The 19284-nt window shown below is 41.6% G+C and overlaps 1 protein-coding gene across 2 annotated transcripts in view; it reads right to left on the reverse strand.

Moving 5' to 3' along the window:
- Positions 1-6858: 6858 nt before the first annotated feature.
- Positions 6859-19284, reverse strand: part of Lrrc1 (leucine rich repeat containing 1) — a 129680-nt gene continuing 117254 nt past the window's right edge. For both annotated transcript variants that reach the window (XM_020155398.2, XM_074081917.1), the window contains exons 11-14: positions 18639-18754; positions 11036-11208; positions 9913-10049; positions 6859-8383 (exon numbers count right to left, since the gene is read on the reverse strand). In XM_020155398.2, coding sequence (XP_020010987.1) covers positions 8225-8383; positions 9913-10049; positions 11036-11208; positions 18639-18754 — 585 coding nt within the window. In that variant the 3' untranslated portion in view covers positions 6859-8224. The remainder of the gene's footprint in view (positions 8384-9912; positions 10050-11035; positions 11209-18638; positions 18755-19284) is intronic.

Below are 19284 nucleotides of genomic sequence, written 5' to 3' on the forward strand. Positions count from 1 at the left end.
CTACCCATTGCAGGCCTCAGAATTGAACGTGGGGCCAACATCATTTTCCCTGTAGGATCCAAGGTTCAGGGTTGGAGACAGATTGTAGAGTCAGCTGTATGAAGATGGTGGGTGGATATCCTCAGAAAACACATACAGGAGGAGCAGAAATCTCAGGGAGGACACTGAAGGAGAACCAAGGAAGATGGTAAGACATTGTGAGAAGCAGAGGAAGGAGTAATGGAAGGCAAAAGCATGAAGTGTCCAAACTGGAAAACCTGACCCATTACTGTGTCAGGAAATGTTTACTTGGCTGTGATCAGCACTGATAAAGAATGAAATTGCAAGGATCACAGCCCCTCACTTAAAGTACTTTATTAGGAAACTCACTTTGGTTGTCTACATGCTTACCAGGTTGCTCTGTAAAGGGTTCCTTCCTTTAGTTGTGGTCAAAAGTTGGAAAAGCACTGAGGCAGGAGTTTTAAGGGGGGCACTGTCCACACAGTCCATGCAGCAAGCAGGTCTAGAAAGGTGAGAGCTGAGTCTGTGTCCTTTGAATGTGGCCACAGGGAGGTCTGATGACGGACATGACCAAAGTATTTCCAAGGTGTGGTGTACTGGAGGCAGAGACCATAGAAATGGTGGAGTGGTGTATGGGAATTTAGAAAGGAGAACAAAAATAGCTTTCTTTTCAAGAACCTTGGCACAGAAGAAAAAGGGAGACAGCTGTGGAGGGATTTAGGATCAAAGTTTCTCACTTATTTAGGAAGAGATTTAAAAATGTTTCTACAAGGGGGAGAGTGGATCACTGATAGAGAAAGCTCTGAGAGGAAGGATCAGAATATAGCTGGAAGAAAGTGTCATAGTAAGTAACGAGGTCTAGGGAAAACAGAGTCCACAACAGCAAGCATGGGTGAACATAGTGAGGAATGGACACTGATGATTCACTTGTGAAAAAGTCTGAATTCTGTCATAAAATAATGCTGACATTCAGAAGTACATGAAAATGCTGCCCTCACCATTTTTAAATCACCTTTTGCCACAGAATTCTAAACAGTTGTAATTATGGATCCTACAAATCATACAATGATATTGTATGGATCCAATAGTAGTGATAGGACTTAGGAGGGTTGCCAAGGGCTCCTTCCAACTCCTGACAAACAGGTGGCCCCAGGCATGATACAAGGCATCCCAATGTTGGCGGATCAAGAGGTGGGCCAGGCTACGCTGTTCACAGCGACCAAGGCTCAGGTTCCCTGAGGTTAGCCCACTGAAAATGCAGACCACCCAGGCCACAGTCTGGCTGTGAGCAGGCAGCACACTCAATGCCCTCTAGTGGCAACAAGAAGCAGGTGGCACCTATTGCTAGTAGGGCCAGATGGTATTTTAGCATTTGAGGGTCATTTGGTCTCTGTACATTAAAAAATGAGCATGACCATATTCAAAGAAAACTTTATTTATAAAATCATGCAGCGGACCATAGTTTAAGGACCCTTAAACTCTGTTATTTTAATAGGAATGTTATTGAAAAAGTCTGACTTTGTTCCCAAAGCAAGTAGTAAAACTGGGAAGGGAATCATTTAGACAGATTACTACATGAAAGAAGTTCTAAATATGCACAAATTACTCGGAAGTTATGAAATGATAAATGGTTACCACCACTACCCAAATATCTAGGAAATTGGTTTTTTGCCATATATTTCTGCTTTAGAGAACGAAAAGCTGTGTCTTTTTAAATTTACGTATTTACCTATGTATTTTCATGCCAAATAACTAATTTTAGGACAAGGAGGGGGATAATGGATTCAGGGAGAGGAAAGACAACTTGAAGTGGTTGAATGAGGCAACTTGACTTTTGATCTCAGACTCTGAGGGCAGTGATTGCTGGTTGTGCTGTATGAAGAACACAGTAAGGGTGATGTTTGGGATCCTGAATTCAGGTGTGTGTGGTTATCTGTTTTCCCAGTGTGAGACATTATGGGTGGGAGGTTTACCCCAAACAGTTCAGGAATGTCAGATTGTAGGTTTGGAGATTTTGGATTGAATGGCAGGCACAGACCCGTAAATATTGGTTCTTACTTACTGGCCGTCCACAGCGTGGTGGCTACAGTGCCATCAGGTGAGTCAGTTAGTGTTAGTATACAGAATATTCTAACCACATCTGGCCATCAGCATTTCCAGCCTCCTCCTTGGGCACTCAATGGTTTTCTAAGTGTGCTTACTGGACCACCATCACTGAACAGCTTCTGGAAACTTGTTAGAAATGCAAATTCTTGGCCCCTTCCTGGGCCTTCTGAATCAGAGACTCTCAACAATCTGCTTTAACAGGGTCACCATGGGATTTTGACGCATACTCAAGTTGGGAAGTACTGCACAACACTGTCTTCAAGGAAGAGAGAATACTGTAGCAGATGCCAGGTTATGTGGCTGTAAGCAAGACAGGCTCAGCTGCACTAAGCAGCCCAATGAAACACAGAGTTAAGGGTGGTGATAGTTAGTGGCCAGAGCACTGATCTTTCTGGCCTCACATCATATCTGTTCTTCAAAGAGTGATGCAGAGCTACCACAGGTAGCTGGGAGTAGAGGAAACGAATCATCAGAGTTTCATCTTCGGTTGTTGACATTGTTTCTTCCAACAAGCTATTCTACACTACATGGATTTGTTATACTTGAGATACTTGGACTCAGTGGTTAGGTAATTTCCTCAGGGACAAGTAACCTGGGTTTCAAAAGACTGTGCATCTAACATAGGTCCAGGACATACTGCCTTCACCTGCTGACAGCCATCAAAATGAAGACAGGTAGCCACTGTTGGAGAGGGAGTAGACAGCAAGCCAGTAGCTCACCTACTGGTGATTTTTCTACACTGTACATGATCCAGGTAAGAACACAGAATGGATGAGGGTTACTAACATCTGTCAGGCCCTGTAAATGCCTCCCTGGGTGCATCTGTGGTCATCTGTAAGAAAGAAGAGCAGGAGAATGACAACCCCCACAGTCACTGTGGCAATGCTTCTGACCCTCAAAAGTTCCAGACGATTAAAACTATCGGCAATCCCCACCCAACAGACCCAGCCCACGGCCCGTTCTCGAAACTTCCCAAACTAACATCGAAACTCACCCCACCCATATGCCTCTGGGCCAGTGGGCAGGACAAAAATTCAGGAAGAACTTTAAATGCCTGAACAAGTAAGCGTGTTGTTTTGTTTTTCCAAGCAATGGTGAGTGAGGTTTAAACAAACAAGCACTGACACCTACAGCTGGAGGAAGGGCAGGAAGCAGCAGCCAGGTGTGTGAACAACAACACAAGGCACTCAGGATCCAGCAGGGACCAGCGGCTACCAGGAGAACCCATTTTCAATGAGTATTTTTATCATGGGACAGTGAGGTGCTGTCCCATGGGTTGCCTGGGAAACTTTTTAGCAAAGTGCTTTTCTAAAGCAGTAAAACTTCCTTTCTTACTTACCTTGAGAAAGCATCTAAAGGAGCAGCATTTGTAGACTGTATTTATGCAGCACTGGATATTGGGTGTCACCCTGTTACACCCTGGTACAAGTCTGGTTTCTTGCCATGTGAAGACAGCACAAGGCCTTCTCCTACCATCCTGGTGGTAGAGCCAGTTTCAAATAAAATTAAATGCTGCTTAGTCACACAAATTTTCTATTCTTCCTGTTTTCTGCCTCTTTAAGAGACAGTTTCTAAATAAGAGCAATCACTATTTGTCAAATCTTTCTCAAGAATGCTTTCTGAAACGAGGATTTTTAAAAAACAAACCATCTTCTCCCCACAAACTGCACGACCAGGCTGCAACACCACAGATTTCCAGTCTTCGTGATGCGTCTTTTCTCCTGGGGAGGCTATGAAACATAGTGAGGTTAAAAAAATCATTCATAAGTAATTAAATCATTCTAGAGTGGTCTGTCAATTTCTGAAGCACATTAAAGCTCTCTCAGAGAACAGGTTACTAAACTGTCACTGAAGTTAATGTTGAAACTATGTCAAATTTTTTTCTGGTCACCCACAAACCAAGTGAGTTACCTCTGAGGTTCCTTACAACTTGCACACAGTTTAAGATGGTAGAGCAAAGAACCTCTGAGCATTTTCATGGCCCTCACAGTAGGGCACCATGGCATGGAGTGGTAGGAGGGCTGGAGGATGCAGACTCATAGCATTTGTAACTATGAGTAGACACAAATGAAGGCCCAACTTTGCATAAATTTCACTCAGTTCCATGCTAGTCTTTGTTCATAACCCAGGCCTGGGTTGCCTCAATAACTTAAAACAGAACCACCACCCCTACAACAAACAGAAGCATAAATGTAATTACAAGTTCACAGTACTGTGGCCAGGGGAGAGAAGCAATGGAAAAGAAAGAAGTAATTGAAATCTCACACCCTCGTCAACAGGGATGCGAATTTAAATCCCAACTTTGTTTCATCTTGAGCAATTTATGAAATTATTTGAATCTTAATTCTTTCCTTTGCAAAATGGAAATGCCACCACCTACCTCATGTTACCTTAGAAAATTACGTCTGTTAGCTTGGTGTGGGGCTCAGGAAAGGCAGCGTTGTAACTACCATATTCCTATACCCAGGGGCACCCCATTATTTCCTACACTGCACACCTGTAATCCCAGCTGTTGAGGTTCATGAGTTCAAGGCCAGCTGGGTTACATAGTGAGATGGTGAGACTGTCTGGAAAAAAAAAAATTCCCCTCATCTATTACGTAACTCACAGGTGAAAAAGTGTTCAGGCAAAGCTTTCTCTGTCAGTACTGTGCATCCTCAATCCTGAGAACCCTACCTACCCGGTCACCTCCTGTTGACTGGGTGGCAGGGATTACAGAGCCACTAATGACACTGCTGTAGCAGTAACAGCAGCAAGGCCTTTGTAAGTAGCGCCAACCACTTGCTGAGTTTGTGTTTTAACATATCCCCTTTAGTCCTCCCTCCTATAAGAGGTATTACTGCTTCATTTTAGAGATTAAGGACCTGAGACCCTGAGATGTGAAAAAGTTTCCCAAATCTGTGTTTCTTTCTTAAATTTCGTTGTACAGCCAACGTTTCATGAATGTATGTTAAGACAAAATTTGGCTCCTTTAAAAAGACTTAGTATTAACACTTAATGAAGGAGAGTGACAGGCATATGAAGTTTCATCATATACTTTTGGGTATCTTGAATTTTCCGTAATAAAAAGATGGTTTTTTTTTTTTTGGTCATTTTAATTGGCTCTTTGGAACATTGGAGGAAGTAAGTCAACAATAATTGGTGAAGTGAAATTTCAGCTCTCTGAGGACATCACACAGCTGCAGTACCCTTAACCATCATCTATCAGTAAGAAGCTCCAGCATAGCCCCTCTAGAAAGTATTTGTGCAGCCTCACCAGGCACCAACTGGTACGCCTGCCTGTGGCAGTGCTGGTCAGTTTGACAAGGGCAGGGCGGGCTTTCTGGAGTAACTCTGACACAGAAAGAATTTTTCCCAGCCTCCTCCCACTCATTAAGTGTGTCTTCTCGGGCGTGGCAGATCTCACAGTTGATGGTAGAAGAGCTTCTGTGCAAGATGGGGAGTGATTCCACTTGCATTTTCTCTCTTGGCTAGCAGATACCAAGCTTTTTAAAACAGAAAGAGCTGGTCAGGCAGAAGAAAGACTCCTTCAAACTTGCCAAGAAAAAACAACCAGGCAAACATTCTGCAATTTCTCCTCAGTCTCTCTTTTCATGATCAATGACTTCATTTCAGCCCGTCTAAATTTCTGTTTTATCCACAGAGGTATAATTTCCCCGCTAAAAAGAAAATAAGGGACTCTGGCAGAAGTGGGAGAGCAGGTCCTGCTAACCTCAGTTCCCGCTTTTACCTGCCACTCCCATAAAACAAATAGGCCCCACATGGTGCTCCTCCCTTCCTAAAGGAAGGGCCCGGCAGGGAGGGTGGGAGCTGACAGTGCTATCCCTAGAGAAAGGTCAGGAACTTTTGACACCAATCTCACAAGGGAAGGTACGGTTTCCCATAATTAAATTTCTCAAGTTGCCACTGTTAAACTGATTCCATTGTGAAGCTTAAGTTTGGTCTCAGTATTCTGAAGTTAAAACCAGCACAAAAGATTTAGATGAAACAAAATGCCCCAAAGTGAAAACAACAGCAACAAAAACCAAACCAGCTATCCAGGTAAGTAAGAAATAAAGAAATGGGCCAAAGGAAATAATCAGGCACATATCATGTCCTAGAAAAAATTAAACACACACACATACCTACCCTTCTAATTCACTAAAGCCATGATAAACTGAGTAGAAAAGCATGAGCTTTGTATGAAAACAAATAAACACCTTGTGAGTTCTGTTTGTTCTTTGGTGTCAAGATAGATGACCCCCCTTAAATAAAACCAATTTGCTCATCTGTAAGCTGCATAGGCTTAAAACAAAAACACAACATACCAAAGTATTGAAATGAAGAAAAGAAAATGGGTCCCCTGGGTTTAGGGAGCAAAGCATGTAACTATCTAGCTGAAAACCACTTAGGTTTCATGAACTTTCAACTCAATAAATAATTTTAAAAATAAAACATAACCTAAAAAGCTAACTGAACCCAGAGTAGATGTACAGAAGGAACAGAAAGTATTGGAGTTAGTCTGCTGAAAATGGTTTACAGGGAGTCCAACTGGCCAGACAGCCACAACCCACAATTATGAGCCAGTGTTGAAGGCAGTTTTGGGTTCTGCCCTATGTGGAAAAGCAACACATGAATGCCAAACTCATGGAGGTTACTCAAAACTAACTGGTAATTTAGATACTTTATGGATGGGAGTACATTGTCAGAGCGTTCAGCTACCTACTATCATTTGAACACACAAATTAATAATTAACTTTAAAAAGCTGTATGGCCAGTGTCCAGGGTGAGTTTATTTCATGGACAAAAATCCTGTCCCCACCCCTCCCCCCACAAAAACCCCACATCATTTTCCCAGACACAACATTGTTGAGTGGCTGTTTTCATTTCTCATTTATCACAGCATACAAAAAAGAAACCAACAGAAACACACCAAAACATACCTCATACCCCTTAAATTAGCAGATTTAAAATTAAATCTCAAAGCAGGTATTCTGTAATACTTTGATTCAAATTACATTTACAAATCAAATTGCACTTATAAAGACAGCAACATTTCTACTATGGTAGTAGGTTATTTTGGCTTTATTGTGGTCTCGTATCCGGATATAAAATGTTTAAAGCTTTCTTCAGTAAGAATCATTCTTTTGCAGTACATAATTTATTTATTCATGGAACTTCTGAACCAGTTTTCTCTTTTTTGTGCTTTTCTGCCCCGTTTTCTTAAAACAAATGGTACACACCTTAGGAATAGGCACAGCCTGACACCACACTCTTTAGGAAACAGTTATGAATTAAAAGTTAAAGTGGAGGAAATGAAACATCAGCAGTCTTTCTCAAATAAAAATCAACTGATATAACTTCCAAATCATTGATAAATTCATCTTTTTGGTTAAAAACATATCCACCAGGTAGATTATTGAGTAAGATGCAACACTGCTTTAAAATGACCACATTTCCATTCTCATCTCACTGTCCAAGGATGCCACTGTGTACAACTGGTTTGACATTGACACAGGATACAGTAAGGCACAAGTGGATGGTAAAAATAAAAACAAATACTTTAGGACTGGTTTGTTTTTTTCTGCACAAATACTAAAATATGTACCGTCTTCAAGATAAAATAACAAAAAAGAAATACATATTTTTTGTTACGAAATACCTATACAAAATTTTTAAATTTACACCATCTGAGCTGCCAAAAAAGGTTAAAAAAATTATCTATTTTTCCCACACATAAAATTACCTCTCATCAGTAAGTCCAAAAGAACTTGGGTTCAAAGTGTCCCCGCACTGTATTGAGAGGAAGAGGACTAAAAACTTCCCTTCCTGCTCTTCCTCAACCCCACCTATGACAAAAATGAAGGTCAGATGTTGACAGTAGTGTGTTCTACTTATTACAAATAACTGAAATAATAATAAAAAACAAAAAACCAGGCCAGGAGACCACTGGTGGGAGGATGGGTTGAGGGATGAGTAAGGCACTTCCTGAGGGACAGCAGCATCTAGACATTAGACACAGGGAGGTGACACGCAGGTGCTGGTGAGGACGAAAGACCGAGGAGGCTCCTCAGAAGCAGACGGGAAGGTTGTCTCCACAGCAGGGGAAGACGCGGGAGGTAAAACCTGGCGTGAAGCTCTACACGGACGTGGTAACTCGGTCAGTGGCATGGCTGACCTCGTTTTTGTTTGAATCCAGTCCCCTAGCCGTGTTCATGTCATTTCGTAAATTCTCCACTGTCTTTTTCATGTTCTTTAACTCCCCTGGGTGGGGAGTGGCTCGCCTTAGAAGTGTTCTCTGAAAACAAAAGTGGAGTGAGTATTTTGGTTTTGTTCCATTACCTTTTCAAAATATGTGACTTCAAGGCATTAGCATTCCAAGGCAAATCTTACCACCTTAGAAATTATGAGTTCAAGTGGGTGGAAAAGCTTTCTTCAGAGCTATGTGCATTTGTCAAGTGCTCACTGGTGGTTAATGGAAGATGAAAGTGTTTCGTGTAACTTATCTAGTCATGACAGAAGGATTACTTCTAACCGAATGCTTTTAAAATGAAATTAATGTAAAATAAGTTTCCACAAACATAAAGAAAATAACAAATTCTAAAGATGTAATTATGGGGTGTAGAGGAAGAAAAGAAGTAAACAAATAAATAAAAACTTCTAAGTTAAATTTACTAGAATAGTCTACTGAAAGTGGTTCTGGCTTCCTTCAACCTTTGAGGTACGGGAATTGAAGAAAAAGGGAAACAAAAAAGGAAGACTTCATTTCTTATTTTGTCGCTGAGTCTGCCATTCATATGACCCACTGATGGAAGTTCACATTCTTCCAATAAAGACCACAGTGCTAGATGTTAAGTAACAGGGATGGGCAATTTGTAAAATTTTGTATTATTTAATATGTTACTTGCTCATCAGCTCATAAAACAGAGTTTATATGTTTCAAATGACCTATCCTGGAGTTTCAGGAGGAACCACATTAGGTTAACACAACACTGGAAGCATTACTGAAGCAATTATTGCAATAAAGCAATAACTACACAGATCTGTGGTGAGCATTACAGAGACACTGGCGAACTTATTTTGTTATACCTAATTCCCACGTTGCACTCTGCTGCTGTAACGCCTCAAGTTCCATCTCCTGACAGTGGGAATTTCAAAGATTATGAGCACTAACTGAAAAAAGTCACCCTTTATTTGGGGTGCTGCAAGTGCTCCCTTTAAGCACTGCTTATGATCTCCATTGGCGCAAGGAGTTTAAAAAGTCAAAGTCATCTGATAAGAGGTCAAGAGCTATCACTGGTTCCTGGAGACCTAGAGAATGGAAGAGGTTTTTTTCAAATCTGTTCCTGATTTTTGAATGACTACTTGTCAAAGTAGTACAACTAAGAACACAGGCAGTCAACGTAAGGCTAAGATGACCTGGTTATATGAAGAAAAGAGAGAAGTCTGGTACTTAGTCACATCATGATCTGTGGATTGAGTCAATATGACACAGCCATAAATGGGGTGGGAGGGTTCATTCCCAAAGAAATAAAAACAGAGAGAAAATTCCCAATTTTAAGGAAACAGAAGAGGACAGAAGTGGAAACCATAACAAAAAAATAGAACCATAAACTATTCGGATAACAATAAAAAGCTCCATTTCCCCTACTTACATTTTGTGACTCAGTACCTGAAATACCTAGATTTGTTTCATATAAAGCAAATTTTCTAAATGCTGAGACAACACAGAGGACGTGCTATCTTGACTGAATGACCATCTTGACTGAATCTTGGAAAGATTTTAACTCTGATGTCCATGAAGGCAAAGAGTGTCCATTGACATACCGTTTCGCTATCCTCTTCATCCTTCTCGTCCTCCAGAAACCGGATCGCGCTGACCCTGTGCACTGCACGCTCGTTCCAGGCTTCATCGGAGACGTCATTCACAAGGCTCTCCAGTGCACTACAGCGAGGCAGGTTCTCTGCAGTGACAGAGACCACCTCAGCAGGGAACGCTGCTTCATGTGACTAGCAATTGCTATGCTGTGACTTAGTGACTGACTGACGGGACAGATTCCATATGGGGAACCAGGTGGGAAAACACCAAACAGGTGTTTGGCAGGGGGCAAACCACTGTCTCAACCTCCAAGTCTTTGTTTTTTGTTAAAAAAAAAAAAAAAAAACCAGAAAGTAAATAAAGCAAAAGGCCTCCTTTTTTAATGATGCATAATTCTCTCCGAGATTACATAAAATATCTCCTAAATTAATACATTTAATCTTTCCTTATAGAATGTCAGTAATTTAAACAGTCCTTTCTACTACTTCTTTTTTTCACAATTACTTCAGTATTTTTCTGACAGTGGCATGGCTTCAAGGATGCTGGCACTTTTCTTAATGAAAGTCTACCACATTTTTCTCTTAGAATCTTAAAACCTCACCAGTTAGGACTGGCGTGGTGATTTCAGGACCCTCCTGCTTGGGTGCTGTTACTCCCCTAGGAGACTCCAGTTCATCTAAACCCAGCTCTCTGCAAAGGATTTATTAGAGCATTTTGATGTTAGTGTAAGTATTTTTTTAAAAACCATACACTTTACAAAGTAAAGATATAAAACTCTACACCACTACCCGGCTTGAAAACAGTGTGCTGTGGGTTAAGTGCTAATCCTTTGAATTATCAGTTTGGATTTTAAGGGACTGCTACCCTTTTTAGGAGTAGTATATTTTCGGCCTTAATAATTCAAAACCAAAAGGCTGGTAACGTAATTTCAGACATGATAAACAGGTGTGAGTGGCCCTTGATCTGCAAGATGCAGGGGCTCCCTACCAGAGGAGACCAACAATGTCCTCAACCTGGGCTCTAGTGGTAATCAGAAAACACAAGCACAGGCAGGTGAGCTGGGGGGCCTTGCAGGCAGACATCAGTTCCTACTCGCTTTGGTGGCCATGTGAACACTGTCCTTACACTCACCTTGGCAAGTAGGTTCAGAAGGCAGCTGAGGAAGTAAGACACAGGTCAGAATCTTCTCCCCTGTAGTGTGGTCCATGTCAGTCTGGAATGTGAGCAGAGGCTGGGACTGGTTGTCAGATAACCACAAAGCCTTCAGCTTCAAGGTGGTCAGTGATAAAGGCAGATGCAGCAACCTGACATAAACAAAGGAGACATCACAACCTCAAATGCTGTCAGAAAATCAATTCCTGTCAATAAAAACAGGGAGAAAATGAAAATGAGTTTCCTGGGACTGGGTTCAAAGTACAAAAAGACGTTCTTAAACTGCAGGCCAGTGGCTCATGCCTGTAATTCTAGTTATTTAGGAGGCTGAGGTTGGGAGGATTGAGGTTTGAGGCCAGCCGTGGCAAACAGTTTGTGAGACCTCATCTCCAAAATAACCAGAGCGAAATGGACTGGAGGTATGGCTCAAGTGGTAGAGCTTCTGCTTTGCAAGTGTGACACCCTGAGTTCAAACCCCAGTCCCACCAAAAACAAACAAAAAGGATGCTGTTTTTATAATCACATAAGACATCTGCTCTTGTCAAGTAGAGAAGGGCAATAAATGAGGAAAAACTAGCCATTGAAATTGGAAGAATCTGGAAACAGCTCTTCCTGCCTCACAGGGCACAGTCCCACCGAAAGGGCTGGTGTGAGGCAAAGGTGCACCTGGCAAGTCAGGATGGGCGGAAGGAGATGGCTGGAGGGCCCAAGAGTTTAAGCTGCAGCTGAAATAAAGACTGAGAACCATATTCACTGGCTGCATTTGATTCCAGGGCAGACTATTGCAAGTACTCCATCTACACTTTCATCCTTCAGGTTCTAGAGATGCCGCCCACTTCGCAGACTCTGAGGTCGTAAGTAATATTCGCATCGGATTGTTCTGTTTCATACGAGGCAGTCCACGTGAGAGCACCTTCAAAGCTGTAATGTGACACCTAAAGATTGGCTTTGTTTTTGTGCTTACACACAGATTCCACAGGTTGGCGACAACCCGTAAGATCTGTTTTGTAAAGAAAATGTACTGAGGGACTCAAAGAGCCCGTCAGTGCAGTGGCTCTCAGACAGGTGTAACTGTCGGTATCCTGGAGACATTTTTGGTTGTCGTAACTGGATGGAGGACAAAGTGCTACTGGAATCTAGCAGGTAGAGGCCAGGGTCAACTGTCAACACCCTGTCATGCACAGGACAGTCCACCAACAAAGAAGCACCTGGCCCCAAATGTCCAGTGCCAAGAAGGAAAGCTCTGTGTTAGGAAAAGCCAATGCTGCACACTAAATGACAACCAAACCTTGAAACTGGAAACAACTAACCTATATGAATACCTGGAAGGTAAGGTTTAAGCAGCTTAGCTTTGTATTTAATCAAATGTTCTCACTGGAAGGATGGCTCCATGTTACTAAATTGTGTATCAACTGTAGAAGTGACTTCATCAGAGAGACACACGCCTACCTCTACTTAATGTATGTGGGAAACTGACCTATAGCTTATCAATAAATTAATATTGCATGATCACACATTTGTACCATTTTGAGTAGACAGAACTTGGGGTAATATGTGAAAACATGAAAAGAAGTTGTATTTCAGTATTACAAAACTCATCTGAAACAGGAAGGAAAAGCAGGTCCTGTCTGGGCGGGGCTGGTACCAGTGGGAGGGAGGAGGATATAAGGAAAGGGCTAGAAGGGAGAATAGTATATATTCATGTAAATGGAAAACTGACACCTGCTGAAGCTGTTCCAGGAATGGGGGGAGAAGGGATAAAGGAGAATGGTGGAGGGGGGTGAATTCAACTATTTCCCTGTAGTATAAAAATAATAATTTAAAAAGAAAAAAAAATCAAAACAACACAAACTCATCTCAGTAAAGTATAGGCATAAACTGGTTAAGTTTTACCTTAATAAATGAAGATACATCAAAGTGCACAGAAAGCATTAATGTCCATGTTATCGGCAAACTTTTCACTGTAATAATATGTGTTGTAAAAGATGTTTGATGTGTTAGTTACAGAGGTGAGAAAATATTTCCTTTTCTTTAACAATTGGTGCAGTGAAGGCTGGTCATGCCACACCTGTGCTGGGTATAGGGCTGAGTAGCACAGTGCTCTATGACGTGGAGGGATGGGTTCTGAAGTCAGCACATCCATGAAAACTGCACATGTGGAAGTGCCCATGAAAATACTGTAATAAAATACTGTAAGTGCACATTATAGCTTTTCACAAATGAGGGCCACACTGGGATAGAAAGCTGTATGTTTCAATCCTAGAACTGCTCACAGCATGAGGAGGACGTCTAAAAGAACCCGAGGGAAAACAGACTCTCATCGCCACCTCTCTTCCCTCAGGGGCATTTGTTCTTCAAGTGAGACAGAAAGTGAACTCTCTTGTGCTTAAACAAAAATTACTTCTCCCTCCACCCAAAAGCTGTGCACATTCACTCAAATGCAATCAAGTTAAACACATGTATTTGCCAGACTTTGTAACGTAGATTTTTTTTCAAGAATATCAGCTGCATGTGGTGGCATGTGCCTGTATCCCAGCTACTCGGAGGTGGATTGTGAGTTCAAGGTTGGTCAGGCAAACGCAGTGAGACCCCGTCACTGCAACAACAAACAAACAAACAACAACAACAAAAACCAGCAAAGGCATAGCTCCAGTGATGGAGCATTTGCCTAGTGTGTGTGAGGCCCTGGGTCACTCTCTAGAACCATCAAAAAAGAAGATCCATTCCTTACTCACTGTGAAGGGTCCATGAGCATCATTCTCTCATTTCATGGAACAAAAGAATAGTTTCTTTTTTTTTTTTTTTCATTTTTCTTTTATTATTCATATGTGCATACAAGGCTTGGTTTATTTCTCCCCCCTGCCCCCACCCCCTCCCTTACCACCCACTCCACCCCCTCCCGCTCCCCCCCTCAATACCCAGCAGAAACTATTTTGCCCTTATCTCTAATTTTGTTGTAGAGAGAGTATAAGCAATAATAGGAAGGAACAAGGGGTTTTGCTGGTTGAGATAAGGATAGCTATACAGGGCATTGACTCACATTGATTTCCTGTGCGTGGGTGTTACCTTCTAGGTTAATTCTTTTTGATCTAACCTTTTCTCTAGTTCCTGGTCCCCTTTTCCTATTGGCCTCAGTTGCTTTAAGGTATCTGCTTTAGTTTCTCTGCATTAAGGGCAACAAATGCTAGCTAGTTTTTTAGGTGTCTTACCTATCCTCACCCCTCCCTTGTGTGCTCTCGCTTTTATCATGTGCTCAGAGTCCAATCCCCTTGTTGTGTTTGCCCTTGATCTAATGTCCACATATGAGGGAGAACATACGATTTTTGGTCCTTTGAGCCAGGCTAACCTCACTCAGAATGATGTTCTCCAATTCCATCCATTTACCAGCGAATGATAACATTTCGTTCTTCTTCATGGCTGCATAGAATTCCATTGTGTATAGATACCACATTTTCTTAATCCAAGAATAGTTTCTTTTAAAGATTTCTGTTTCCATCAAAATAAGAGTTAAGCTCTTTAGTGTTTAAAGCTTCAAGTTTTGGGCAAGAAGGGCATGGTCAGAATCTCTCCTTTCTCAATCAGCACAGCACAAGGAAGAAAATCAAGACTTAAAGACTGGCACAAAAGACGTACATTTAAATAAGGTCATCGTAACTCCTCGAGCTAATAACCAGCTTCCCAGCCAAATGCTACAGTAAAGGCATGTGTAAAAAGGTCAAAAGATCATCGCTAACAAATAACAGCCTCCAAGGATGACAAACAGGATGATAAACGCTAAAATAAATTACTAGGCTCTGCAACAACAGATCTTATAATCATAATTCAACCCAGATTAATGTGTCATCTAAAACACCAGTTTTCCTGCAAATAAAGTGCCAGCTTTAAAATGGACACTACTGGCCAAGTTCACAGCACACACAAGCTCGCTCTCAATTGTCTTGTGGACGGAAGCTTTCCCAGAGAAAAAAGAGCCCTGTCCCTGCTGCACACAGATTCTGTGGGCCTGGCTGAATCTCTGAGTTAAGCTGTGGCCTGGGCAAAAAAAGACACACACAGTTTCTCTCCTGAGAACCATCAAGCTACAACCAAAAAGTGGATAAAAAATATATTCCTGCTTTTCATAGGAGTTAATGATACATTTTTGGCTTCTGGTACCTTCTGTAAACTATAGAAGAAACAGAGTTAACATCAGGAACCACACCATTTGTACACATCTCTATGCTCTATTTAGGGTCACACTGACCAGAAATAAAAAGCCCCTGGGTATGATTTAAGCCAATGGTACAAGGGTGGAAGTGAAGGAATAACCAAACCGTGAGTCTCCAAATTCAGTTACATCAATGACCAGCCCAGCCTCAAGGGACCTTCCATGCTCAGAACTATCCAGAATTTCCTTCTCAAACATATATAATAAAAAAGCAAGGCCTACTGACTAATCTAATGTTAACCTAATGGCTGGACATTACTTACCATTCAGTGTTTCATCTGCTTGTCATCTGCAGTTTTCATCTGCTTATCATCTCCTATAGAGACTTTTAGTTTTAAGCAGTTTTCAAAAATGTTTAAAAGCATATTTTAAAAAATTAGCTGGAGGCATGACTCACGTGGTAGAGTGCCTGCCTAGCAAGCTCAAGGCCCTGAGTTCAAACCCCAGGACTGCCAAAAAAATTAAGAGAAAAAAAAAGAAAGCCCCCTAGAACCTCAAGTCTTCACCCATCCTCTAGGGGAACGACTGTGAATATTTTGGTGTAATGCACAGAGAAGATTTTACTTTAGAAAACAAAAAATAAAGGCAGCATATATCATTCACTCAGCATCACAGATCTCCTTCATGTTACTACACAGAGGGGAAAAAAAAAAATCTCATTTTTTGACTGCTTAGTGTTCCACAGCATGGCTATACTGTTGTGTTGTCTTTTAATATTTTTACGTTTAATTTTAGTAAACATTTTAAATTAGTCTCAACACAAAATTCGAAGGTACAAACGATTCTCCACTGACAGACACTATTTCTAATATTTGGTAGTTTGGATATTGCCGGGAGGTTCTCAAGCACACTGTGTTTATTGAGTGATGGCTATTTCTAGGAAGTTTACTAAGGATTAAAAAATTCTGTATCTTGTGCCCAAGGAAGCTGATGATAAAACCACTTTTGTCCACACTGTCACAGAAGGTTTGATACTCAGTTTTCAAGTGGTACTGTAGCATCATTTTGCTATAACTGGCCCTATCTGACACATAAAGAAAGTTTCTGCATTCGTGCATGCAGTCTTCCCTGCTGGCAAGTGCTTTTTTTTGGTGGGGATGGGGTTTGAACACAGGACTTCATGCCTACAAAACAGGCATCTACCACCTGAGCCACACTTCCAGCCCATCTGGCTCTGGTATTTTGGAGATGGGGGTCTCATGAAGTATTTGCCCAGGTTGGTCTCATGCTGCAATCCTCCCAATCTCAGCCTCCCAAGTAGCTAAGATAACAGGCATTGAGCCACTGATGCCCAGCTGCAAGTGCTATTTTTATATGCTTGAGAAGAGACAGAAACTTCTGTTGTGTTTTGTATGCTCTTCCATGGTTTGGTGTTTCTGCAAAGCTATAAGGCTGGTAGTCTTTTCTTCTTTTGTAAGTTTCAATAGCGATACTTTCATACAAGTCATGATAAAACATTTTAGTAGGCTTAAAATTTGGTTATAAATCTACTTATGCATGTGCTAAATGGCACACTTAACTGACTCAGATGACAGATATGCAACTCAACTTTTTAATTGGATTTCTCCACCCCAGCCCAAGCACAATAAAAAATTTCACTTTCCTTTCTTCTGAGAACTGAAGAATGAAGCCCTCAAGCATGTGAAAGACAGGTTTTACACATCAAAACCATCTTTCTGCTTAAGAATTAACAATGTAAATTCATGCTCACCAGTGTGGCAAGAGCTAGGACCCTTTGGTCATTGGGTTTCCTTGCTGGAGGTGACAAGTCAGGAAAGAACCGTTCCAAAGGCTCCTGTGAGAAACTCCACATTTATCCCAAACCAATCCTGAGTTCCAGCACCCACAGTCTTAAGAATCCACTGAGATATCTTGAAAGCATTAACCTTTAAAAAGGTGAGCATTCTGTAAGGCTATAACTCACGTCCAGATTGCAGCTGACTAAGCCCTACTGTCTCTGATCCAATAGCAAGAATGAAAAATTGTGGCTGCGCCTGACCTCAGTGACCAGCTAATCAGCACTCAGGAGAGAATCCCCTATCACTCTTCATATACTCCTGGCCTTTACCATGTGAAATCACTGACCAGCTTTCCCGGGCTGAACACTTTTTCTCTTATCCATCCACATCACACTCAGAAGCAATTTTTAAGTTCCATTTGGCAGTGAAGTCTATAAAAGAAGACACTGTGTAGGGCCATGCTGTTCATTCTGTGAAGCTATTAATGTTCCCATTCTGTCAAGTATTTACCTGGCATCTATTACGTGCCAGGCCCTGGGATGGGACAAGTGATATGTACTGACACAGAAACTAGAATCCCTACCTGTAACGTCCTGTGTAGGAGGGCTGCACACACCAGGGGAAGTCTGAATGCAGACTCAGAGGGAAAGCTTCCTACAGAAAAACATGAGTGATGAAGAACAAAGGTGGGAGACAGAGAAGAGGGTCCCGGGTAGAAAGAACAACTTGTGTAGGCCCAGGTGGTAGACAGTACAGAGGACATTTAGGGTGGTGAAAGTAGGTCACAGTGGCTGAAGTAAAGTTATGTTCTACAAAGGTGAAAAGCAGGCATATTCCAGACACTGATGACTGGCTCAGACCATGAGAAGTACGCTGCTGTGACCTTGGGGAAGCTGCTCTGGTGGCTGTTGACTTGAGTCATCTGGGTACTTTGACCCTGGCTGTGGATTCTCTCATCACGTAATTGTCCCTGCAGGACCAAAGTGACAGAGCATCTGCCTAGCAAGCATGAGGCCCTGAGTTCAATCCCTAGTACCACAAAGAAAAAGTCCCTGGAAACATGAGTTTCTTTACAAAATATTTTCTTTACAATGCATGATTCTCTTCATAATCTCAAGGGGGTCAGAACCACCAACACAGCATTTCAAGACCTCTGGTTAAAGATCAGTTCAGTTGGGCACAGTGGTTGCTTATTATCACAGCTATTTGGGAGGCTCAGGCCAGTGGGTGGTTTGAGCCCAGGAGTTTGAGACCTGGGCAACACAGTGAGAACCCCAAATCCCCCCCAACCCAAAAAAGAAAAATTCAAACTGACCCAAGCTCATTTTGCAGAAAGGAAACTCTAAGGCCCATTTTGACTTAGAAAAGCTGGTTATAAAAACTAAGGTAAGACCTGTGTGTCCTCCCTCTCGGGCTCACTATACTATCATCCTGGGAAGCATTTCTGTGAAGTTTCCACTTAATGTTTAAAGTGTCCCATGTTTGATTACTCAAGAACTCTCTGGAGCCTGGGTCATTTGCCCAATCAATAGGATGTTCTGTAAGATGGGGCAAAGGTAATACCCAAAGATTCATGGCAAAGACTGGGGTGTGTGCATACTTTTCTCTTAAGGAAAGCGAGACAGGACATTCTTACCTGTTCCCTGCCACGTCTAGGACATGAAGCTCTGTGGCCTGTGACATCTCTGCGGGTATTCGAGTTAGCCTATTGTCTCGCACACAGAACACAGTGAGGCTACAGCATCCGCCGATCTACAGTCCAAAAGAAAATACAGCTTTGTTCTATTTTGAGGAGGGATGTGGCAGGGTGGATCGGTATCAAATGACATGAAAAAGATGCATAAAATATACCACATAATTTTATTTCTCATTGATGACCAATATGACTACTTTAAATCATGTAAAATGTTAAACATATATGTTCTAAATTAAATTTAAAAAAAAAAGCAGTACAGCTCAAAAATGTCATTCTGGAAAAGAAGTTATTTCCGACTGCTGACACCTAATGCAGCATCTATTAAATATGTTGGCCAAAGGACACAAGCCTGGACAAACATTTGGTAATATGGGAGTTTAACAATTCCGCTCTTAAAAGGCTAGAGATGGTACTGATACGGACACACAGTTCTGGCTAAAAAAAGGGAGTGAGTGGGTTGCTAGATTACACCATATATTAATTGGCATCATACATTTGTAATAGCTTTTAGTCATTCACAAATAAATTTATTAAATTCACTTTCTCTTGATGAATGCAACACCAACAAAGTATCAGGAAAAAGTAA

The sequence above is a fragment of the Castor canadensis genome, chromosome 8 (genome assembly GCF_047511655.1).
Source record: "Castor canadensis chromosome 8, mCasCan1.hap1v2, whole genome shotgun sequence".
Classification (NCBI taxonomy): Eukaryota; Metazoa; Chordata; class Mammalia; order Rodentia; family Castoridae; genus Castor; species Castor canadensis.